The sequence below is a fragment of the Oryctolagus cuniculus genome, chromosome 15, assembly GCF_051225735.1.
Source record: "Oryctolagus cuniculus isolate XC-2025 breed Fujian yellow rabbit chromosome 15, ASM5122573v1, whole genome shotgun sequence".
In the NCBI taxonomy this organism is placed as follows: domain Eukaryota; kingdom Metazoa; phylum Chordata; class Mammalia; order Lagomorpha; family Leporidae; genus Oryctolagus; species Oryctolagus cuniculus.
Window position 1 is genome coordinate 64,908,606 of NC_142881.1, and position 26,046 is coordinate 64,934,651.

Sequence of the window (26,046 nt, forward strand, 5' to 3'; positions counted from 1 at the left end):
TCTGATAACTAAAGATTTTTATTAAATACAAATGTTGTGTCAGAAGTAGGGATTGCAGTAGTGTATATATTTAACAAGGATTTGTGTGATAAAAGACCGTTTGGGATTATGTACTAGTGGTTGGTGCTGTGATGGAGGTCAACAGTGGACAGAAAGTGGCCAGATGACATGAATACTTTCTGATTAAAGCAGTCTGTCTTTATTTTAGAAGATTCTAGCTATTTGTTTGGAGACTATCAGTCAGTGTCCCCTAAAAAGCTGAGATTGTTAAGCATGCAGGAGTACCACACACTCATTTTTTTACACTCCAAAGCCTAGTATGGGATAGTAGGTTTGCCAGAGCCACTAGGCTTTGAGGCAGAGCTAGCTTTGGGGATATATCCCTTTTTCTTGCTTGAGGAAGCACCAAAATTGTAGGGGCACATTCTAGGAATAGAGTTGGGACATCAGTGTTTTTGTCTGATTTTCTGAGGCATTTTTTTTAAAGGGTAAAGATCATGAAGGGATGCTATTTGATGCTGCTAACTTAGAACAGTTTCCAGTCATACAGGGAGATTCCAGCCTGCTTGAGTTAAAGGAGAATGTCCAAGACTACTGAGTTAGCTCTGCAGTCTCTAGCCACCACTGTGCTCACTGTGCTGCCTTCCTGCTGCTCTATAGTTGTTTTTGGAAACCAGGTGTCTCTAAGGACAATGAGACCAGCATCTTCCAAAACTTATTTTTAGCACCACTTAATGAATCCATCAAATGAACTCTCTGAATAAAATGATTGCAACTACATCTACTTCATTTGTTCTTGGGATATACTCTAAAAAAGGAATATTCTCAGATTAGCTGGAATTCTATGCTTGAAAACTATTCTAATACTATTAAGTATTTATGGATCTTTGATATTGGTAGGACGTGGTAGTAGGGGAGGTTATCGCTCAGTCTTCAGCCAGAAGAGGCAAACTTAAAACTATGAGTGGCTGTTAGCATACTGTGGTTAGAAGAGGAGCATCTGCAAGTGGCCTTTGCAGCTGTACTCAAATCTTAGGTGAGGATTTGTAAGAAAATCTGATCATGTTTGGCCTTGCCCATCTGAGAATGTCTGATTAAAAAAAAAAAAATCAAGTTCTTGCTTTGATTTTTTTTTTATTGACAGTATAGCCAGAGCTAGAGAAAGCAGTTATTGGATTCTATAAATTTAATAAATAATTTAATTCTAAGAGGAAAACAGTGTACTTGGATGTCTTAACAGAAATTGCTAAAGGCAAGAAACTTGGCATACATTCTGCTTGGATTCAAGAGGAGACAGTACAGGAGGAACACTGGAATATTTTGAGGTAAGAAACCTGAAGAGTTAAGACATTACAGATGAAAGGATAGGGAGCTGGGCAACTGACTTGAGGTAAAGGGAGTTATATATTTGGTAACATGTGACTTTAGCTGCCCACCTGGGATTGGTTGCCAAGAGTAGCCTTTTTATTAGATAAAGAGCAGGCTGGATGCCCTGGACAGGTAAGGACGCACTGTATAGTGGACTCCCAATACCAGCACCAACCACTAGCCTTTAACACCATAAACAGGAATGAGGTCAAGGGCTATGCTTAGCATTTTAAATGGAAGAGTCAGACGCCGAGAAGAACAAGAGAATAAAACCACAAGGAGAAGGAAACTAGTAGCATTAGTAAGAACAAGCAGGAAACAAGAAGACCAAGTACTTTCAACTTTCAACCTTTCTCTACTTCTTTATATTTAATGAGGCAAAATAACTGGGCAGGATGACCAAGCCAAGGAAGTTGAGATTGACTTTCCAACCATGCTGATCGATATGATATTGTCAGGGTTACTGAGGATTTTGTTTCTGCCTCAATGTAATATACTTCCAGGTACTTTGTTAGTACAGTGTAGACACTGAAGTACTTCAGTAAGAATTATGACAGTAGTTGCAGGAAGCAATCTATGATTACAGGCTTGGTAAATACATACTGCAATAAGAGAGTTCCCCTAAAAGACAAGGGATGCAGGCAAATTCAGCCCCTTAAAAATAACAAAAAGGATAAAAAAAGATTAATAAAATTGAGGCAGGTTCATTTTCTTCCTTTTGCTGAACTGGGGCAGGAGGCAGACTACTTCGGTTTAAGGGGTATTGGATAAGCTTTATAAAACAGGAAGATGGCAAAGGTTTTGTTTAAGTTTCTCTTTACTTTAATTTGCTTAAAACTGCAAACACTTGTGCTTGCAACAACTTCCTAAAAGGAGAAGTAGTGTTCCCTTTTATTATCTTAATAAAGCATTTGCCCCATCATACAAATGATTTTTCCTGTGCTAACAGCTGAACCAGTGGCACAAAATTGAGATGATAGTTACTGCAGCAAGGTCCCTGTAAATCAAAATCTGAGCTTTACATAAAAATTCTTATTTATAAAAAATACAATACCAAGTACAGTGAGGATGGAGCATGGAGCAGCAGTGCTCCCTGCCAGGGCCATGTGGAAGTGGCTTCTGCTACAGTGCTTGCTTAATGGCACAAGTGAAAAGCTGAATAAGGCAAACACTTGAAGAGGCAGTTTCTGTAAACGTCGGGGCGTGGGGGGAGTTTCCTCTGTTGGGACAGCTACTGAGTTGGGATGGCTAAGATCTGAGGCTATGATATGTAGCTACACCTGACATGTCACGTTGCAGATTAAGACAGCTCCTCCTGGACTAGAAACCAGTTCACTTGTTTTAGGAGATAGGTTATCACTGTAGCCTTCTGCCTTTACTGTCACAATGTGCAGCATCCAGCTGATACCCCCTTCCCCTGTGGAAGAAATCACCTTCAAAATCTTCCCAAGTGAAAAGATAGAAAATAAGCTAAGTTATTAGAAAAGTCTCCTTAGCTTAAAGCTCCTTAAGAACCCTACATTGAGTACTAAGCAACTTTGTTAGTGGTGTGTAGCTCTACACAAATGCTTTAACTAGAATATGTATTCCCACCCACTTGGTATCTAACAGTAATAAATTGTAATGACACTTGGAAAAGAAACTGATCTTGATTACTTCTGGCCTCTTCTCATGTCCTCACTTGGAACTTTCCAGCTTTCGTGACATATTTGACTCCTTTAAATGGCTTATATTTCTCCCCATACATGTCCAAGCGATTTACTTTTAAGCCTGTGTCAAAAAGAATGAAAGGAATAAATTACTACATCTCAGTTATACGAACCAATACTAGATAGATAAAATGTGTATTTAAGCAATGAGCCTATACAGTAAATCTGACCTTAAGCAGCGTCTACTCCATCCACTATCAGGAAATGTCCCACCTACATTCACAAGTTATTGAACTGTGGGGTTATGGTTTTAGTTGATTGCCATGTAGGCAGGGAATTCTACTTTCTGTGACTATGACTGACTTCTTTTCTGGTGGGTGAACGAAGGCAGGGGTTAAGGGAACTTGAGCGAAATAAATGCTCTCCACAACTGATGCCAGGGAGGCTGGCCCTACAGCACAGCCTAAAAGGCAAACTGGAGCTGTTGCTTTTTCTATAGCAGGAAATGTTTGTTACTTTTTTAACTATCCAATAACTGGGCTCAGTGAAACTTAGTTACCCTTAAACAAAGCCAAACACTTTTACCTGAAATAGCAAGTTGCTGAATCTTGAACTGTATGTTGAGGCTGGGATTCTCTTCTGGCTTAGGTGCTCCTGACTGTAAATTTACCAATCCCTTAAGACTTGGGAGCTTTTGTGGAGTAATTTTTCCCACATCCCATGTTAGTACCTTAAAAAGAAATAAAAAACAAGCATGTGACTTGAACTTGTTTTCTATTTGCAAATGAGGAACTTAAGGTTCCAGATGTCAAATTCCTTGCTTAACGCTAATAAAAGGCAAGTTGGAAGTTGACAAATCCCATCTGATTTTAAATGTTCTTTTTATTATACCATCTTCACTGCTTCTCTCTGAGCCTGTTTCTTTTTCTGTAAAGGGAGAATCATCTAAGTTGGTATTTGAAAATTTTTAGCTGTAGAAGTTCAAGTGAAATCTTAAGCATGGAAGCTCGATGCAGAAGAGAAAGCGAAGCTGTTCTGTTTGAAGCTACCTGGAAGGGCACGAGATCCGGAGCCCCCCTTTCCCAGTCCCGCGTTGTTTCTGAGGAGCTTCTTTGAATTCCTGGGATGGAGTTAGATAATGTTTAACAGTTTATGACTTTTAATTAAAAAAAAAAATGTCTTTGGGTACCGTGAGTGGGTTAAGCTGCTAATTCCAACACCAGCATCCCATATCAAAGTGCATCAAAGGATGGAAGCTCTGTGTCACTCTGCCTTTCAAATAAATACATAAATACATCTTTTTAAAGAATATGCCTTTTTGGGGCTGGCGCTGTGGCACAGTGGGTTAAGCCACTACCTGTGGTGCAGGCATCTGATATGGGCACCAGTTCAAGTCCTGGATGCTCCATTTTCAATCCAGCTTCCTGCTAATGCACCTGAGAAAGCAATGGAAGATAACCAAAGTACTTGGGGCCCTGTAACCATGTAAAAAACCTGGAGGAAGCTCCTGGCTCCTGCCTGGCCCAGCCCTTGGAATGAACCAGTGGGTGGAAGATCTATCTCTCCCTCTATGTAACTCTGAGTTTCAAATAAATAAATACATCTTTAAAAAGCCTTTTTATCAGGCAGTTCAATGACTATGCTGTAGTTGCTTCATAATCTTCTGCTATAGGCATGTGTAAATAGGCAGAACAATGTCTCCTGTGGAAGAATATGAAATGAAGAACTTTTAAAAGGGGGCTGGCTGGCACTGTGGCCTAACGGATTAAGCCACTGCTTTTAATGCTGGCATCCCATGTGGAGTGCTGGTTTGAGTCCTGGCTGCTCTGCTTCTGATCCAGCTTGCGTATTTAATGAGGCTGGCAAGGCAGCAGAAGACGGTTCAAGTCCTTGGGTCCCTTAACCATTTTTGAGACCAGGATGGAGTTCCTGGCTCCTGGTTTTGGCAGGACCTTTTGAGAAGTGAACCAGCAGGTGGAAGATCTCTCTCTACCCCCTCTCTCTGCTGTTTTGCCTTTCAAATAAATAAGTAAATAAACCTTAAAAAAAAGGAACAAAATAATGGTTGGTTTCTACAGAAAGATCTAACAATAGATTATAGTATCTTCATATATCCACAAAACACTTAAAAAAGCCTTTACTGGGGCCAGCACCGTCGTGTAGCAGGTAAAGCTGCCACCTGCAGTGCTGGCATGCCATACAGACACTGGTTCAAATCCCAGCTGCTCCACTTCCGATTCAGCTCCCTGCTATGGCCTGGGAAAGCAGTACAAGATGGCCCAAGTCCTTGGGCCCCTGCACCTACGTGGGAGACCTGGAAGAAGCTCCTGGCTCCTGGCTTCAGACTGGCCCAGGCCTGGCCATGGCAGCCATCTGGAAAGTGAATCAGCGGATGGAAGACCTCTCTGCCTTTGCCTCTCTGTAATTCTGCCTTTCAAAATAAATAAATAAATAGTTTTAAAAAAGCCTTTACATTCTTATTAGTAGAGACAGTCTTTGGGTTATCACAGATGAGTAAAGGTACTTTGAAAGAAGATAGAGTCAGTTTCACGTCTCTGTTTATCTACTCAGGGGCAGACGTGGGATTCTCTCTACAGCCAGTGGCAGAAATACAGCCTAGTATGATCTTTGTTTGGTTTGGATAGGAACTTTAGTTTTAAACAAGGTGGTAAACCTCCCCTCTACTCTTTCCCCCAAATCACAAAAGAGATTTCAGGAAACACTTGCTCACTCTTGATCTGAAGTGGCTGTACCTTGGTGACTGGATCAAAGGTATAGCTGCCTTGTGTTGGTGTCAGGTTCATATTCAGCACAACTTTTGGCATGTGAACTGTCACTGTAATTCCTTCAACAGTTTTGCCCATATTCTGCTTTGGTCCAATCGTTACATCAAATCTGCCACAGGAACTGTTCTCCTTAAAGCTGATATTATGTTTCACATACACTGGTATTGCCACTAGACTAAAAGACACAAAAGCATATACATACACAATTAATGGTTAGGATACCTTCAGAGCTGCCCTGAAAATACCAGTCCAGAGTATTCTACCCTGCTTCTACTCCACAGTAGGGATCCATATTTCTAAAACTGCATCTTTAGCATCTGCACAAAGGAAAGCTGAGTATAGCACATTCTGGTACCACTATGGTCTAGGAAATCTATCATTTCTCAGCAGGAGGTATACAGATCAGAACCCAACTCTGAAGCCTAATAACAGTGTAAGCAATTGAGACAAATGGTTCTAGTTTTTAAAAAGATCCCACTGAAAGGTAATTTAGAATTTAATATAAATGATGAGAGCCAAGAAACATTTCTCTGCTTTTCAGTCCTGTCTTGATGATACCACCCAAATACCCTCAGATCCTTTCAAGGAAAAAAATAGCTATATAAGCTACGATGCTGAATTGTTCCTTTAAAACTCACGGCAGCAGAGAGTGACTTGAAGTGGGCATGTTGGGCAAGTCTGCAGAGCTAAAGGTAAGGCCTGTCTCCTTCTGTTGGCCAAATGTCTACAGACTTTGATAAAATTATGGTACCAGTTCCGGGTTCTGGTTATGCATAGTCCAAAATGCTTGTTCTCAGGCATAGGCTTTGCTATGGTCTTATTTACTGCTACTATGTACTCTTAGATTCAAGGTACAGATTATTTCAGGCATGTATTCTCATCAGTTCTCTTGGGGTATCTTTTTTTTTTTTTTTTTTTTTTTTTGACAGGCAGAGTGGACAGTGAGAGAGAGAGACAGAGAGAAAGGTCTTCCTTTGCCGTTGGTTCACCTTCCAATGGCCACCGCAGTCAGTAAGCTGCGGCCGGCGCACCGCGCTGATGCGATGGCAGGAGCCAGGTACTTCTGGTCTCCCATGGGGTGCAGGGCCCAAGCACTTGGGCCATCCTCCACTGCACTCCCTGGCCACAGCAGAGAGCTGGCCTGGAAGAGGGGCAACCGGGACAGAATCCGGCGCCCCGACTGGGACTAGAACCCGGTGTGCCGGTGCCGCAAGGCGGAGGATTAGCCTAGTGAGCTGCGGCGCCGGCCTCTCTTTGGGTATCTTGTTGAGTTGTGATTAAGTCAACCATGATGAACTCAAGTAGCCAAGTGTAGAATGAAACAAGGCAAAGTAGGTTCTATTCAGTACACTGATACATGATGGAAGATTCTGGCTGACACATCAACATACTTTTGTGAGCTGACACGGTAGGATATGAGTCGGAAATTTCCATCTGGAGGAATAAATGACAAAACTCTTTCAGATTCCCAACGTTTGAACCGGATGCAGGGATGGAAGCTGACATCATCCAGAAGCCTAGGGTTCTGCCAGGAAAACACAAGACAGCCAGGTTCATAAAGTATACCAGCTATGGTAACTCTGTTCAGTATTATGAGATATTAGTATTTTTTCTAAAGATAAAGCAGTCATGAATGAAATAAACCAGGCACAGAAAGACAAATACCACATGTTCTCACTTATATGCAGAAGCTAAAGTCGATCTCACCAAAAATTACAGTGATTACCAGAGGTAGATGGAGTAAGGTGGTGGAGAACAGAGGGAGGCTGTTAAGATGGATCTCCTAATACAGTTAGAAGGAGTAAGTTCTGCAGTTCTAGCACAGTAGGCTGACTACAGCAATTTGTGATTTATGAAGAACTAGAAGAGAGGAATATGAAAGTTCCCAATAGCAAGAATGACAAACATTTAAGAAGATAGAAATGCTAATTATACTGATTTGATCATTATACACTGTTTATGTAAATGTATTATCACGCTGTAGCCCTTAACTATGTTATTATATGTCAAAAAGATAAAAGTCATGTGAGCATTTATTAGTTATTATGACATCCACAGAACCTTAAACGTTTCACAATTTGCAAGTATTTTATATACATTATTTGAATTTCAATAACTACCAGGGAGCAAAGATGAATAATATTAGTTCCATTGCATAGGTAAAAAACTGAGGTTCAGGACAAATTGGTAAAAGAGCACCATAACTCAATTCTTTTCATTGTTCTTTGCAGTGTGGTATGCTAAGTCCAAAATGATAAGACAAAGTCCAGTGCCCTTTCCTGTTGGTAAAGCAGATAATTATTCAGTGAAAACTAAAGTAGAGATTTGCCAGCTAACTTTTAAGTCACTTTTAGCACATGTAGGCAAAGACTTCTCAGCCTTTTCATAAAGGCCAGGCTCATCATGTAAACTACTGTCCTGAAAGCTGCTATGCTAGGAATACTTCTCAGATGATCCTTTACACTCTTAAGATACAAACTTATCTAAAGTACTTATCACCTCATTTAATATTTAGTTGTAGTACTTATCGCTTCATTGAGTATTTCATATGTATGCTATTATGAGTTGGAAATTTCCACCTGGAGGAATAAATGTAGCCCTTTGCTGCAAACAAGAAAACAAAACTTACCATGAAAGATAGGGAGAGATCGGGCATTCCTGATAGCTTAATGCAAGCATCAATGACCCCCTGAATTTCTGCAAAGACTGTAGATCCTGAAGAAAGAAAAAGATTGATAGTATCAATGGAATCTGAGTCTTTAGCAGAGCTATCACTATATCTGGAGTAATGGAGCCACCCCCTGGGTGTCAGACTTGCTGAAGCTTTGCACCTCGATTAACAGGTCAGTGGACAGGGGATATATTACACCAGTTCAGAGAGCTTTTTCATTTAGTGCCATGGTCTGTAGCTAACTCTGGTTGGAATATGATAATGCTAATGAAAATCAAACCTATCTCCTTTAGAGAGTTCACCTTCTAAGACTACTGATATGAATTTAAATTGTTACAACAGACTTAGACTACTGATATGAATTTAAATTGTTACAACAGACTTGAAAAATGAGGGAAATTTATTAGGAAATGCAGCAAACTACTTCCTAACTTTTAAGAAATAGGAGCCACTTGGGATAAGCATTGTGATGTAGTGGGTAACGCTGCCACCTGCAATGCCAGCACTCCATATGTGTGCCAGGTTGTGTTCCAGCTGCTCCACTTTCCATCTGGGTCCCTGCCACCCACATGGGTGACACGATGAAGCTCCCAGCTCCTGGGTTTGAGCTGACACAGTCCTGCTGTTGCAGCTATCTACAGAGTGAACCACCCTCACCACCCTAACTCTGACTTACCAAATAAATAAATAAACATTTAAAAAAAGAAAAATAGAAGCTATGATCTATTTTTCTGTAGACAGAATGCTACAGTGGAAAGAGTAATCACTGAAGAAAAGATATTGGCTAGGGGCCGGTGCTGTGGCGTAGCAGGTTAACACCCTGGCCTGAAGAACCGGCATTCCATATGGGCGCTGGTTCGAGACCCGGCTGCTCCACTTCAAACCAACTCCGTGCTATGGCCTGGGAAGGCAGTAGATGGCCCAAGTCCTAGGACACCTGCACCTGCGTGGGAGACCTGGAAGAAGCTCCTGGCTTCGGATCGGCGCAGCTCTGGCCGTTGAGGCCAACTGGGGAGTGAACCAGTGGATGGAAAAATCTCTTTCTCTGTCTCCTCTCTCTGTGTAACTCTTTCAAATAAATAAACAAATCTGTAAAAAAAGAAAAGCAAAGCTGAAAGGAAGGATTCCTTTCCCTTTATCAATTACTATTAAAAAAAAGATATTGGCTAAAATTCACTAATTATCATCACATATCAAATACAACCTTTAGTGGATCACTCAACCTTTCTAAGGCTCTTCCTTTCTTTCTTATGGCTGCAACGGCTGAGACTAAGCCAGGCCAAAGCCAGAAGTCAGGAGCCAGGAGCTTCTTCAGCATCTCCTATGTGGGTGCAGGGACCCAAAAACTTGGGCCATCTCTGCCTTCCCAGGCCATCAGCAGGGAGCTGGATCAGAAATGGAGCAGGAACTCAAACTGGCGCCTATATGGGATGCCAGTGCTGCAGGCAGATGCTTAACATACTACATTGCAGTGCCAGCCCCAGCCTCAGTTTACGTATAAAATGTGATGATGGGACTAGATTTTTAAAAATACTTTATAATTTTACTAATTTTTTGATAAACATTTAATACTTACACATTTTATGGGTATTCTTTTTTCTTTCTTTCTTTTTTTTTAAGATTAATTTATTTATTTGAAGGCTGAGTTACAGAGAGGCAGAGAGAGGGGGAGAGGGGGAGAGGGAGAGAGAGAGAGAGGTCTTCCATCTGCTGGTTAACTCCCCAGATGGCTGCAACAGCCAGAGCTACACCAATCTGAAGCCAGGAGTCAGGAGTTTCTTCTGGGTCTTTCATGCAGGTGCAGGGACCCAAGGACTTGGGCCATCTTCTATTGCTTTGGGGTATACTTTCAACATATATACAGAGCCTGGATTGATTGAGCTAGGCAACTAAGCGTTTACTTCCTTTTTTTTTTTTTTTTTTTTGACAGGCAGAGTGGACAGTGAGAGAGAGACAGAGAGAAAGGTCTTCCTTTTGCCGTTGGTTCACCCTCCAATGGCCGCTGCGGCCGGTGTGCTGCAGCCGGCGCACCGCGCTGATCCAATGGCAGGAGCCAGGTGCTTCTCCTGGTCTCCCATGGGGTGCAGGGCCCAAGCACTTGGGCCATCCTCCACTGCACTCCCTGGCCACAGCAGAGAGCTGGCCTGGAAGAGGGGCAACCGGGACAGAATCCGGCGCCCCGACCGGGACTAGAACCCGGTGTGCCGGCGCTGCAAGGCGGAGGATTAGCCTAGTGAGCTGCGGCGCCGGCCTCCTTTTCGTTTTGTTTGGTGCCTATCAGCTCTTCTTTTCCAGTTCTTCATATGGTATATAATACAATTTTGTGAACTACAGTCACCCTAGTTATATTATGAATATTTTTAATAATTAAATTTTATGATTGTGATAGAGTACCATCACCTGGTCTGGCTAAAAAATAGTCAGACACAGGCCTCTGCTAGTAGTACGGCATATAAAATAGTAGTAAAAGTATGGAATATGATAGATATGCAGTAAGTGTTACAAATAAATAACAAGCAAGAGAAGTATACAGAGTAATAATTAATCTGTAAGTAAGGCATGATGATTTCTAATTTACGAATGTTTGGCAGACTTCAACTAGTGGTTATGAAAATTATATGTAACCTCTGGGCAAAATAAACAGAGTTCTAAATCCTTAGAAAATAAATGCCTTTCTACTGAAATTACACTGCCAAAGGATTTTAATTTTCTTTTCAACCTATGTCGGCTGAATTGTTTTTTCCCTAAATTGGACCTCATGCACAAATTACCTGATTTGTCTATAATTGCATCTATTTCTTCAACGACATCAAAATAGGCTTCGTTGTTTGTGTACTTTACCCCTGCCCGGCGCCATGGGATATTGGACAGCTGCCCAGTGGGAAGTGTGTCCCCAACATTACTACTGCCTAGGAAATGTAAAAGAAGAAAGCAAAGCTGATATATAAAATGGTTATCAGAAAAGCTATCATCAGAAAACAAAATTAAAAAAAAAAAGAAGTGGCTTCTTCAAATGCTGTGTTTTTCTCACTGAAATTGTGATGGTCTCCAGAAATGTCAAAGATGTATCTATAACCAATATGATCAAACTTCTAAAAGACAGAAACAGGCCATGTGGTTCTCTGTCTGACAAACCAGGTTAAATTCATTTACTTATCTTTTGCTTTCTGTGTGTTAATAGTAACAATAACTAATTCCAGTGGCCCAACAACAGACTCTCATCCTGCTGCCACTGATGAAAAGAGGTTGTTTGTTTCAAAATCTTTTGCTGATAAAATGTCTCCACTGAGAATACAAAGTGATAAATAGGCCCTTTGGTATTCAGCTTAATTGTATACCAGATGCTGCCAAAAAGGCCTCAGTGGAGAAACTGGATGAAGAACATGCTCTGGCCTTTTCCCATTTTCAGGTCAGCACACTGATTTAGCTGCAATATGGTTAAACTTCAATATCTAATTGCATGGTAAATCACAAACACTTGTGTGATTGTCCAAAAAAACGTGCTTTGACTTACTTAACATTTTGGTTACTTTACACTTCTAATCCAAGTACATGCTTAACTGTCCTCTGCCCAAGAAGGGAGGGACATAGTTCATAAAGTGGTTTAAAAAAATCTATCTTCTTACGAACAAGGTACAATTACCATTATGTTTTTAAGCATTTTCCCATGTAGGTTGCATTTACTATTTTGTTCTATTTTGTTAATTTTGTTTTGAATGCACTTGTATTCATACTATATATACAATTTTGCAATCCATTTATGATTGGTGTTCCTGCCTCCAACCTGTTGCTTTCCAGAAGAATTTTTGAAAGCCATAGCTTTCATCATGTTATTTTCCTGCTTAAAATCTTCCATGTTTACAATAAAAGCTAAATATTTAGCCTAACATTCAAGGACTTTCTCAGCTGTTAAAATTACTTCCCTCACTACGCATCTGAAAAACAGCTCAGCTTCTATTAAAGGGGTTAATACAACTCAAGGTTTTCACTTCATGTGTATTTTTCCTCATACCTATGGAGAATGCTTTTTTTCTAACTCTACTGATTGTCCAGGGCCCTGCCTGAAGGCTACTTATTACAGTCCAGCAAGGATTACTTCATATACTGAACTATCCTCTTGGACTTTACAATATACTGCCCTATGGATACATGTTAAATTTTTACATTCTACATAGTAACATTTTTCTAATTAAAAATATGTTTATTTTGGAAGGTTGGAAATTATGAAGCAAAAATATATTCTGTATTTCCTTAGCTTGAGATACTGTGAGCATTTTAGATTTTTGTCTTTGTGAATGTCAATATATAATTAAGATCAACTTTTAATGGTCTTGAGCTGTCTTTTTTAACCTGTTTAATAATTTTAGAATGAGTATTTCCAGTGTTACTACATTATCTGCAAAGTATGAAACTGTTTACTAAAATCTTAGTGTTACATGGGAGTTTAAATTTTAGGCACACAGTGGCTTCATAGAGTGACTTCTTTAACACTACCTAGGATAATTTATCCAATCCTCTTACTTAGTGCATACCAGTAACTAATTCTGGCCAAATTTTACTACTTTAATAATTTGTCAGATCATAAGTACCAATAAGTTGTTTATAAAATTGTAGCTGCTAGAGGAATATGTTTTCACCTTACCTGTAATAGAATTGACAACAGAACGCAGAATTGTTGGTGGCTTAATCAGTTCTTTCAAAATGTTAGATTCAGTAGCCAGTGGAAATCCGTTGTCTAACATTTCTTCCAAGAGCTCATATACTATGACCACGTTATCCTTGATTGCAGCCTCTGAACACTCACCAAAATAGTCCTAACAAAATATATAGAATATTGCACAATGAAAAGCAGAAAGGAAGATTTGCTACATACTTTTTCTCAGAATAAACTTAAAGTGAAGTAACTTACTTTTTAACATGTTGAAAATCTATAAGCAAGAGGGAAGAAACCCCTCTAGTCCTAGCACTACTCCTCAAAATTTTTGTAATTTATTATTTATTTCAGAGACAGACAGACACACATACACAGAGAGACAGAGTTCCCACGCACTAGTTCAATCCCCAAATGCCTACAATGTCCATGGCTGGGTCAAGGTTAAGTCGAGAGCCAAGAACTCAATCCAGGTTTCTCACATGGGTTTTAGGAACTCAATTATTAAGCCATCATTGCTGCCTCCCTGGGTCTGTATTATTGGGAAGCTGAAATCAGAGATGGAAATTAAACTCTGATGTTGAATGAAGAAGTGTAAACTGGCATGTTAAACTGCAAATGCCTGCTCCCTAAAGTGTTTTTAGAATGAACTTGATTCCTAATACATTATACCAAAAAGTACTGAAATGTTAAACTGGGGGCCTATGCTGTGGCATAGCAGGTTAAGCCACAGTTACAGCTCCTGTTCGAGTTCTGGCTGCTTCACTTGCAATCCAGTTCCCTGCTGGATCTCCCTGAGCAGAGAGCAGGATTGGAAGTGTAGCAGCCACAACTCGAACTGGCGCCACAGGCCAGGACCTTCACAGCACTGGCCCCATGAATAAATCTTAAAAACAAAAAAAAGAAAGAAAAAGAAAGAAATGTTAAACTGGCATGTAAGCAAGAAACTTCACTTGTCCTGGGTAGGTGTTAAGTGCTGGAGTAGGCTGCTTAGTGCTGCTTAGGAACGCTTGCACCCTGTACCACAGTGCTGGTTCCAGCTCTGCTCCTCCATTTCCAATCCAGCTTCCTAATACCGCATGCTAGGAGGCAGAGGATAATAGCAAGTGCTTCCCTTCCTTCCACGTGGGAGACCCAGAGAGAGTTCCTGGCTCCTGCCTTCAGCCTGGCCCAGCTGTAACAGGCATCTGGGGAGTGAACCAGTGGATAGAAGAAGCATGCTCGCTCTCTCTGTTGCTCTGCCTTTCAAGTAGATGAAAAAAATAAGCATTGAAAAACAACACCACAAAAACTTCATTTGTCCTGATTAACTACTCCTAAGTACACATGGATAAGTTTTAAATTATTTGGTATACACAGCAAGACAAGAAAAAATATAGATTGTAAATACAGAAGAGTTCATAATCAACAAAAATCTTGGGAATATCCAGAGAATTTTATTTGGAGGGCCCTATTATTGCCTGATGACATAATTTTTAATATACCTAAAAAACAGCAAACAGAGTAGCCGTGTGTACACTGTACACTCTATAGAAAAAGGTTTAAGAAGTGAGAAACAAAGAGTATACACTAAAAGCTGCAAATTAATCACGAGCCCCACTTCCAGCTAACTTGTGCAACTTAAATTAGAACGGTTTTATGCATAACCAACCTGGAAAGTGTCAGCAACTCGATGCAGGAACTCAATTACAAAGAGAGGTGGCACTTCAGTCTGTATGACAGACACAAAGAAGAGCTTGTCCCGGTAGATACTGATGAGGTAATGGTGAGGTGTTGAAATGACAGGTGGCACATTTTCAACATCAGCAGCTTTCTCCTGAGCTTCAAAGAAATAATCACAGACAGACTGGCTCACAACACTCTTCCAGTGCTTCTCCAGAAATATGTCACCGGAACAGTTAATGAGAAATAGACTGTGGATCATTTTTCTGTGGGGGGGAAAAAGGTTTAATTTTATTAAATGTCACAAAGTGCCCATGTATTACCCTGATACAAAACCTTACAAAGCAATATAAGAAACTACAGGCTATTTTCATTTAAGAACACTGACAGAGTGGCTGGCACTGTGGTGTAGAGTTAAGCCACCGCATGCAACACTGCCATCTCAAGTGGGCGCTGGTTCATGTCCCAGCTGTTCCACTTCTGATCCAGCACCCTGCTGATGGCCTGGGAAAAGCAGCGGAAGATGGCCCAAGCGTGTGGGCCTCTGTCACTCACATGGGAGACTGAGAAGAAGTTTTTGACCCCTGCAGCCATGGGAAGTGAATCAGTGGCTAGAAGACCTTTCTCTCCTTCTCTCTGTAACTCTTCCTTTCAAATAAATAAATCTTTTATTTTTTAAGGAATATTGATACAAAAATCCTGACAAAAACACTAAAAAACTGAATCTGGTAACATATTAAAAAAGGGCTACATTCCCTCACCAAGGGATATTTATTTCAAGAGGGAAAAGTTGGTTCAAATAAGCAAATCAAAGTAACATGGAATATTAATACAAGTACCAAAACAAATAGTCATTTCAAAAATTAAAGAAAAAGCATTGACAAAATCCAAGACCTTTTCATGAAAACAAAACAAGTGCTTGAACCAGGAAGATAAACTTCCCTAACCTGATAAAGACATCCACGAGAACCTCACAACTAATATCACATTTAATAGTAAAAGAACAAATATAGGCCGGCGCCGCGGCTCACTAGGCTAATCCTCCGCCTTGCAGCGCCGGCACACAGGGTTCTAGTCCCGGTCGGGGCGCTGGATTCTGTCCCGGTTGCCCCTCTTCCAGGCCAGCTCTCTGCTGTGGCCAGGGAGTGCAGTGGAGGATGGCCCAAGTGCTTGGGCCCTGCACCCCATGGGAGACCAGGAAAAGTAGCTGGCTCCTGCCATCGGATCAGCGTGGTGCGCCGGCCGCAGTGCGCTGGCTGCGGCGGCCAATGGAGGGTAAACCAACGGCAAAAGGAAGACCTTTCTCTCTGTCTCTCTCTCACTGTCCACTCTGCCTGTCAAAAAAAAAAAAAAAAAAACCAAAACAAAACAAAAAAAAAAACACAAATATAGATTGTCCACTCTCACCATTTTTATTCAACATGGTTCTAGCCAGGGCAATTATTAAGAAAAAGAAGAAAAAAAGGCTCTCAAATTGAAAAGGAAAGAGCAAAACTGTATTTGCAGAATATACAATCTTTTATATAGAAAATCCTAAGGATTAGACACAAAAAACTAGTAGAGCTAAAAGATGAGTTCAGCAAGATTGCAGAATGACGATGAATCCAAAAAAACGAACTGTATTGCTATTCATTAGCTACAAATAGCATGAAAATAAAATTAAAGAAATAATTTCAGGGTCAGGCATTTAGTCTACCTGTTAAAATGCCCAAATGAAGGGGCTGGTGCTGTGGTGTAGCGGGTAAAGCTGCCGCCTGCAGTACCAGCATCCCATAAGAGCACCAGTTTGAGTCCCAGCTGCTCCACTTCTGATCCAGCTCCCTGCCAATGTGCCTGGGAAAGCAGCAGAAGGATGGCCCAAGTCCTTGCGCCCCTACATCCACATGGGAGACCCAGAAGGAACTCCTGGAAGGATGGGCTCGGCTTCAGATGGGCTCGGCTCTGGTGCTGTGGCCATTTGGGGAGAGAACCAACAGAGAGCAGACCTCTCTCTCTTTTGTCTCTACCTCTCTCTGTAACTTTGTCTTTCAAATAAATAAATCTTAAAAAAAAAATGTATACAACTCTTAGAAAAAATGCATAAATCTTGATGACCCTGGATTAGCTAATTTTTTTTTTAAGATATGACACCAAAAGCACAAGCAAGAAAAAAATAGTCACTTGGTCTTATCAAAATTATAAGTTTTATGCTTCAAAGGACATTGTGAAGAAAGTAAAGACAACCCACAGAATGAAAGAACTCATTTGAAACCATATAACTGGTAAGGGCATATTACCTATAGATAAAGAACTTTGATAACAACCGACAATTAAAAAATGGGCAAAGAATTTGAGGACATTCATCCAAAGAAAATATACATATGAATGGCCAGTCATTCATGAAATACAAATCAAAATTACAAGGAGGTAACATTTCACACACACTAGGCTAGCTATAATAAAGGCAGAGAATAACAAGGGTTGGCAAAATGTGGAGAAATTAGAACCCAGGCACACAGCTGGTAGGAATGAGAAAATGGAAAAGTTTGAGTTCTTCAAAAAGTTGGAGTTATGTGACTGCATGATTCTACTCCAAATGATACACATTTTGTACATGAATGTTCACATCAGCATGATTCATTAAAAGCCAAACCAAATGTCAATTAACTGATGAATGAAAAAACAAAATGTGAAATATTAGCTATAAAAAGGAATTAAGTACTTAAATACACAGCATCGATGAACCATAAAAGAATCCAGACAAAAGGCCACCTAATATATGATTCTATTTGTATGAAATACCCAGAATAGGTATATCTGTAGAAACAAAGTAGATTAGTGGTTACAGGCAGAGAGTCTAGTCAGAGGCAGGAACAGGGAGTTACTGATAAAGGAGTTGGAATTTCTTCTTGAAGTGATAAAAATGTTCTGGAATTAGAGCTGATTGTGGCAAAACTATGTAAATATACTGAAAACTATTAAATAGTACACTTTAAAATGATGTCTTTTTAGTATGTGAATTATATCTCAATTTCAAAAAATGTACTCTTCATGTCTTGTGACACAAGCTACTCCTAGGCAGATTCCAAAGACATGTATACAAATGTGCAGCAAAAAACATGTATTAAAAATACATTTTTAACAGCAAGCACCTGCAACAACTCAAATGTTTATTCACACAATGGAAAAATTATAGCATTTTATAAAATATTATACAGCAATGAAAATGATTAATTGCCGCAGAAAACAAACATGGATATATCTTAGAAATAAGCCAGATACCAAATATGCATAGCAATATCCATACATATGATGTTCTAGAACAGGCAAAGCTAATCTGGCGCATCAGAATCTCCTGGTGTTCTTTATGGAGGAGCAGGAGTAGTGACGGACAGGGGCAGGAAGCTGGTCTTCTAAGGTGCTGGTAATGTTTACTCTTGCTCTGAATGATGTTTACAAGTTGTGTTCACTTTGTGCTAATTCATTGGGCTTTACATTATCATTCATATGCTTTTCTGGATATTATGCTTCAAATAAAAAGCTTATTGTCAATATGGGAGACTGGAAACATGTATACCTAATTTTTGTCTTTTACATGGAAAAGCATCATTATCAAACATTTGGCTTAACATGGTGGGGGTGTTGTGGCACAGTGGGTTAAGCCACCCCTTGCAATGCCAGCATCCCATATAAGCCCCAGTTCGAGTCCTGGCTGCTACACTTCCTTTCCAGCCCCCTGCTAATGAACCTGGGAAGGCAGCAGCAGATGACCCAAGTGCTTGGGCCCCTGCCTCCTACTTGGAGACCCAGATGGAATGTCTTTGGTCTGGCCAGCCCTGGCTATTGGAGCCATTTAGGGAGTGAGCCAGAGGACGAAAGATCTTCCTCTCTATCTCTGCCTTTCAAATTGAAATTAATTAATTAATTAATTCTTAATTAAAAAATAAAAGAGAATGAGGCTGGCGCTGTGGTCTGGTACGTTAAGCCTTTACCTGTAATGCTGGCATCCCATATGGGTGCCAGTTCTAGTCCCGACTGCTCCACTTCCCATCCAACTCTCTGCTGTTGCCTGGGAAAGCAGTAGAAGATGGCCCAAATCCTTGGGCCCCTGCACCTGCGTGGGAGACCTGGAAGAAGCTCCTGGCTCCTGGCTTCAGATTGGCCCAGCTCCAGCTATTGTGGCCATTTGGGAAGTGAACCAGTGGATAGAAGACCTTTCACTATGTCTCTTCCTCTATCTGTAACTCTACATCTCAGATAAATATTTTTTTAAAAAAGAATTTAAAATCCATGAATACAGATTCTATGCAATAAGATAAATTTCAAAATTTATAAATTTTGTATGTGGAAAAGAAGCCTTTTCAGAATTGACTCATTCAGCTCTGTTGACACATAAAACAATGACATCACACTGACCCATTCTTTTCAGAGGAAATCATTTATTTTATGAAAGCAGCTGACATTTAAAGACCATCTAGTAATGATTTCCTCTTCCCATTTGGTATGTGTTCAATAGTTACCAAGTAAATAACACCAATTTCTAAGGCATGTTTTAGTATTACTATATTAATGAAAAATGAATAGTTAATGATTTAGAGATCTTTTCATTAGAAACAAAAATGTTTCTTTTTTCAAGGCTATCTCTATAAGCAATCAACTTGATCTGGTAAACTGTGACACCTCAGGCTTAGGACCTGCTAAATTTTTCTACATTAGATAATCTAATCAGATGGTCTGCTTGGTAGACCTGCTTGGTGTCAGCCTTGTATTTCTATCTGGACTTTACTACAATTGCCCCTGAATACACAGACAGCTATATAGAATCTGTTGACTTTATAACCTCAACTGTTAAACTCTGAAAAAAATGGAACAGGAATATCCAATGATGAGATCTGAACTAAATTTTTATTTAATAATGTGTTTTATTTAATATGCCTTTTTCTTAGGACAAAATCTTTACGTGAAATATGAAGTGTGAACCAAGATTTGAGTGAAAGCCAGCTATGGAACATGACATCCTTTACAAAAATAAATCTTCCAGGCCCACTCAAATTTTTTTTTTTTAACAGATTTATTTATTTATTTATTTATTGAGAAGTAGAGTTACAGACAGAGAGTAGAGATAGATAGAAAGGTCTTCCATCTGCTGGTTCATTCTCCAAATGGCTGCAATGGCCGGAGCTGGGCCAATCTGAAGCCAGGAGCCACTTCTGGGTGTCCCATGTGGGTGCAGGGGCCCAAGGACTTGGGCCACCTTCTACTGCTTTCCCAGGCCATAGCAGAGAGCCGGATCAGAAGTGGAGCAGCTGAGACATGAACTAGCATCCATAAGGGATGCCAACACCACAGGCAGCAGATTAGCACCAGCCCCTCAACGTGTTTTATACATTAAAGATAAATGAATTAAAAACATCTAAAATGTAAATACTTGCTGTGGGCCAGACTCTACATTGGGCACTTTACCTATGTTTTCATTTAATCTTCCCAATACTGTTAGAAACTGCTTTTATCTCTGTTTTATAGATAAGGCAAAACAGTCTCAGAAAAGGTAAGTCACTTACCTAAAATCACACTGTAAGTATCAGAGCTAGGAATGAAATCTAGGTCCAGATGAATCCTAAGCCACTGCTCATACCTGCTTCTTAGAGATGTATAAATGCCTTATTATGCAGCACTATCCAACAAAGTTTTCTGCAATGATGGAAATATCCTTTAGTTGTGTTGTCCAATATGCGGTTCACTAGATACATGTGGCTACTTAGCATGTGAAACATGGCTAATGCAACTGATATACTTAAATATTAATTAAGTTAAAGTTTAAAAACTGGTAGTGCAGTGAATGTGCTGTTTTAACTTATGCTTCAACTCTTCCTCTTAAATCATATGCTTCTTGTTTACTTAGAAACCAAAATATGGTCTAGTTTTTATGCTGAGGAAGTTTAATCAATTATTTAGAGGAGAAATTATGATTAGAAGAGCTGACAACTATCACCCTACAGAAAGTATGTCGTTCACATGGACCTAAGTATTCACTGCCACAACATACCCTAAAAGACTTGCTAGTTCTTGAAGCAAGTCACTTTGGAGTTACTTTATTTTAGGGCCAGATCTCTATTCATCCTCTTAAGCTGGTAAATTCTTTCCAGGAAAGTTTCCATTAAAGTTGTTTTTACTGGCAGTAGTTCAGGTTTCAGAAGAATACAGTAAGTTAAACCAGCCTGCTGAATTTATTGTTGTTATCCTCAGTGCTGAGATGAAAGCACAACACTTGCAGGCCTCAAAAGTACTTAGCTTTAAAACCCATCTGAACCTTCTCTAACAGGAAAAGGGGTTTTTTTGTTTGTTTGTTTTTTGACAGGCAGAGTAGACAGTGAGAGAGAGAGACAGAGAGAAAGGTCTTCCTTTTGCCGTTGGTTCACCCTCCAATGGCCGCCACGGCTGGCGCGCTGCAGCCGGCGCACCGCGCTGATCCGATGGCAGGAGCCAGGTGCTTATCCTGGTCTCCCATGGGGTCCAGGGCCCAAGCACTTGGGCCATCCTCCACTGCACTCCCTGGCCACAGCAGAGAGCTGGCCTGGAAGAGGGGCAACTGGGACAGAATCCGGCGCCCCGACCGGGACTAGAACCCGGTGTGCCGGCGCCGCTAGGTGGAGGATTAGCCTATTGAGCCGTGGTGCCGGCCCTAGGAAAAGGGTTTATTTCTCCTATGCATATTATCACGAAGGGCCTAATGCATATAACAATAATATATGTGGCAGCATAATCATTCCATTCCTTAGCAACACATCATCCTTTTAATAGGTGGAATTACTTCTTTTATTATTTTAATAAGCTTCAGGGAAAGCTACACAGTCACTATCACCACAACCATCTTTGTGCTCCTGGTGACTTTTGAGTCATAAAACAGAATTCTTCCAGTGTATTCTCAAGAGAAAAACTGGGTTCAGAGGTCATTTCATCACATTTTTGACTGCTGCTAAAATACTCTATAAATCCCATGGATTAAATGCTGTATACTCCTCCTGGTGTTTTACAAGCAATAAAATTACAATAGTCAAAATATAACTGGAACATAGTATCTAAAGGAGAAAATGTATTGATTCTCCATATTTAAAAAATAGAGGCAGAGAAGAGCCTATATCCAAAATGAGAGAATGACTCCAGAAAAGTATCTAGCTCCTCTGAACATTAGACAATATTGTAATCACTTGTTCATTTCAATAAACAGCTCCAAATACGTCTTATATACTAGGCAGTTCTGGATACAAGGTAGAGTGAAACAGTTCCCCTAAGCACAGCATGTGGATTTCAGCAGATAAGATAAATGATAAATGTGTTAGAATTTCTTCTTCCTCTTTTTTTTTTTTTTTTTTTTTTGACAGGCAGAGTGGACAGTGAGAGAGAGAGAGACAGAGAGAAAGGTCTTCCTTTTTGCTGTTGGTTCACCCTCCAATGGCCGCCACAGCCGGCATGATCCGAAGGCAGGAGCCAGGTGCTTCTCCTGGTCTCCCATGCGGGTGCAGGGCCCAAGCACTTGGGCCATCCTCCACTGCACTCCCGGGCCTGGAAGAGGGGCAACCGAGACAGAATCCGGTGCCCCGACCGGGACTAGAACCCGGTGTGCCGGCGCTGCGAGGTGGAGGATTAGCCTATTGAGCCACAGTGCCGGCCCAGAATTTCTTGATAGGGGAAATATGGTGTGTTATGAGAATCTACAAGGCCTGGAGGTGAGAGCACACACACAAAAGTCAGTATAAACTTAGCTACTCTGGCAGGTACAGGACAGTGGTGCAATGAGAGGTAAGAACAAGGTAGACAGTGATTCATAGGGCAATGCAATCCTCATTAAGGAGTTTGAGCCTTATTCTCATGCAGTGTAAACTCAGGCAATCTGACCTTCATGTTTGGAAAGATTACATTAATCACACTGAAGAAACGGGATAACTGGGCACTGAACATGGTTGCACTAGTTGAGACACAAATGATGGTCATGGCCTAGAGTAAGATGCTGACAATTGGGATAGAGTAAAATGAAAGGATAAACATTTGTTTTAAAATTTATTTTATTTACTTTGAAAGTCAGAGTGAACTAAATATTGTTAGATTCCACTTACCCACAGACTACCAATCAAATCTCACCGCTAAAAAACTTTTTAAAAATTTTTATTTTTTAAATTGAAATTGACAATTGTATTTATACATATGCAGTATGTGATGTTATAATTTATGAATAAAATGTGGAATGACTGAGTTAATTAACAAACCCAGAAAAATTTGATACCTCAGAATACTTTGTTTATCATCCATTAGTACATAAACCTATCTATGCTGTAATTGGAGGAACTCTATGTTGTTCCTCCTTATATCTGCAAGTGTCTAGTATACAAACTGTATTCAAAACTATTTGTTGAATGAGAATAAGAGGAATATAATGTTCTTTGTCTCACAAGACACAATTTTTTCTCACATGGAGATGCATTTTTAATACATAGAGGACACTGGTGATCTTGGTAAAAGGGGTTTTAGTGGTAGTTCAGTGGAAAACTGGAATAAAGGCATTGCAGTGGCCTGAGAAATAAATAGCAAATAGGAAAAAAGAGAGATGAATAAATTCTAAAGATACAGCTGTAAAGGGAATTGAAAAACAGGAAAATAAAGGGCTGTCACCGTGGTGCAGTGGGTTAAGCCGCCACCTACAATGCTGACAACCTGTATGAGCACCAGTTCGAGTCCAGCCTGCTCCATTTCCAATCCAGTTCCCTGCTAATGTGCCTAGGAAAGCAGAAAAAGATGGTGAAAGTACTTGGGCTTCTGCTATCCAGAAGAAGCCTCGTGGCTTTGGCCTGGCGCAGCCATGGTCATCGTGGTCATTTGGGGAGTGAATCAGTAGATGGAAGCTAGCATTCTCTCTCTGCCTTTCAAGTAAATACATAAATCTTTCAGAAGAAAAGGAAGACAGGAAAAAAAATGGAGTAGATCCTGAAAGGTAAGAAGAATATTTCTCAAGGTTTAAAGGATGGTATGGACAGAGAGGGAAAAGCTGACGCAGGAGTGAGGGAATAAATGAAAGAAAGGCCTTGAGGACACGGGAGAGGATGGCGTTGGGAGTCAATGTGATTTAAAGAGAAGGGACCCTTTTAACTCTTCAAATAGAAGAGAAGAAAGTTTGTATTTGGTTTCAGGAAAATGATGGCTTCTGTTTTCTCTGTATAATGCAATGGAAAGCCTCTTTTCCAAAAATACCATTTACGGGGCCAGTGCTGTGATATAGCAGGTAAAGCCACCGCCTGCAGTGCCGGCATCCCATATGGGCGCCGGTTTGAGTCCCAGCTTTTCCACTTCTGATCCAGCTCTCTGCTGTGGCCTGGGAAAGCAACAGAAGATGGCCCGATTGCTTGGGCCCTGCACCTGTGTGGGAGACCCAGAGGAAGCACCTGGCTCCTGGCTTCAGATCGGCGCAGCTCTTGACAACTGTGGCCAATTGGAGAGTGAACCAGCGGATTGAGGGCCTCTCTCTGCCTCTCCTCTTTCTATGTAACTCTGACTTTCAAATAGATAAATAAATACATCTTAAAGAAAAGAAAAAAATAGAGAATTTAAAAAAAATACCATTTGCTACTCATGAATTGAGATAAAACAGAGCTACTTACAAATATCTAGTATATTGTTGAATATAAAAATCACAAGGTTTATAAGAAGGCTTGATAAGAAAAACTATCCTTATTGTAGAGAGCTCCCCTACTAATGATGTGTAAGTTTCAGGTAATTCTTCATTTGCTCCACTTTTCCTATGGTCTGACTTGAAAACGTCTGGGGCCGGCACTGTGGTGTAGCCAGTAGATAAAGCCGCTGCCGGCAGTGCCGGCATCCCATATGGGCGCCGATTCGAGTCCTGGCTGCTCCACTTCCCATCCAGCTCTCTGCTATGGTCTGGGAAAGCAGAAGATGGCCCAGGTCCTTGGGACCCTGCACCAGCGTGGGAGACTTGGAGGAAGCTCCTCGCTTCGGATCGGTTCTGGCAGTTGTGGCCAATTGGGGAGTGAACCAACAGATGGAAGACCTTTCTCTATCTGTCTGTGTAACTTTGACTTTCAAATAAATAAATAAATCTGTACAAAAAAAAAGTTCATTTTCTTTCAAAATTAATTCACCCACTGGTACCATATCATCCTCTTCCTTCTCATCCGGCATTTTCTCTTCTCTTTCTAGAACCCTTAATCCAGCACACTGATTATTTGCTTTCCACTCCCAAACACATGTCTTGTATTCGAAACAATCAAACCTCAAACTTTTCATCTCACCACTCTGAGTAATCGGGCTTCATGCCCCAAATGATGAAGGATTAGTCTACACTGCATTATTAAAGCAGCTCTCTCAAACGGTCCAAAGATTCTCTAGCCTTCAACACTTTACTACTTACTCTTCGATTTCAGCTTCCTGCTTGGGCTCTTGCAGCATTTCATGTGTCTGATAACCTTCCTGAACACACCACAAAGGCTTCTTATCATACTCTACGGAATGTCATGGTTTTGTTTCTCACCCTGAAACTTAATTCCCAGTTTAGTTCTCAGAGGTCGCCCCTCCGCACACAAAATTAATCTCTGCTAATCTCCACCTAAAACATTCTTTCCAATTCGATAAATCCCACAACTCCACACAACCCCTTCTCCTTTTGTGATGGCTCCCAATTTTATACTGACATCACCTTCTTCATCAAATAGGCTGTAAATTCAGGTGCAAACGAATCTAAAGCCAACATGCCACATTGCCCACTTTTCCACAGTCACCTTTCTTCGGAACAACGGCAACATCCTCCTAGTATTCTCCACCCTCTAACAGGATGTCCGCTCAGGGCCATTAGGAGTTTTGTCATCCAAAAAGGAACCCTGGGGCTAATTCGAATAGTCAGAACTCCAGCTCCCTGAGGCAACAAGACCCTTTTCCCGTCCGGGAGCACGGAGAAGGACGCCTACAAGCAGGACCTTGTGCCTGGGAACACTGCCCTGCAGGTGCATCTTTCTCTTCCGGCCCAGCTGGCAGGAAAGCCCGGAAGGCCGGGAGCCGGAGAGAGGTGCGGCTCCAGGTCGCAGCAACAGAGACGCTCCTGGGGCCCAGAGCCTCAGCCATTCAGCCTACTACCCAGCTGTCCCCTGTCTGCAGACTCCCCAGTCTCCGCACTCACCCGGACACCCAGGCCAGTCAGTCTGATTCGGCGCCGGGTCCTCTCCGGACCAAAGCTGAGGCAGCAGAGAAAGCCGTGAGGACCCCGCAGTTGGAGTG

At 40.9% G+C, this 26,046-nt stretch overlaps 1 protein-coding gene across 7 annotated transcripts; it reads right to left on the reverse strand.

The window, feature by feature from the left end:
• Nucleotides 1-25,999, reverse strand: AP3M1 (adaptor related protein complex 3 subunit mu 1). Of its 7 annotated transcripts, none has more exons than XR_016220973.1 (10): nt 25,949-25,999; nt 20,328-20,457; nt 14,777-15,053; nt 13,117-13,288; nt 11,246-11,383; nt 8,433-8,518; nt 7,195-7,328; nt 5,749-5,978; nt 3,603-3,747; nt 1-3,138 (listed from the first exon to the last, which is right to left on the reverse strand). XR_016220973.1 is itself a non-coding variant. In XM_017348696.4 (10 exons), the coding sequence occupies exons 3-10, from the start codon at nt 15,047-15,049 to the stop codon at nt 3,038-3,040; spliced, it is 1,257 nt and encodes a 418-aa protein (XP_017204185.1). In that variant the 5' UTR covers nt 15,050-15,053; nt 20,328-20,457; nt 25,949-25,999; the 3' UTR covers nt 1-3,037. The 7 variants fall into 7 exon arrangements, 4 of the variants coding, with proteins under 4 accessions (XP_017204185.1, XP_089169620.1, XP_008268160.1 ...); XM_017348696.4 differs by having other exon boundaries at nt 5,771-5,978; XM_089313494.1 differs by lacking the exon at nt 25,949-25,999 and adding an exon at nt 25,187-25,308 and having other exon boundaries at nt 5,771-5,978.
• Between the last annotated feature and the right edge of the window lie 47 nt (nt 26,000-26,046).

Coding starts and splice junctions, on each gene's coding strand:
- AP3M1 (XM_089313493.1), bottom strand. CDS start 25,639: ATGACAAAACTCCTAATGGCCCTGAGCGGACATCCTGTTAGAGGGTGG. Junction 5,979..7,194: donor TACCGTGTCAGCTCACAAAA/GTATGTTGATGT, acceptor TGTGTCTTTTAG/TCTAGTGGCAATACCAGTGT. Junction 3,139..3,602: donor TCAGCAACTTGCTATTTCAG/GTAAAAGTGTTT, acceptor TTTTTGACACAG/GCTTAAAAGTAAATCGCTTG.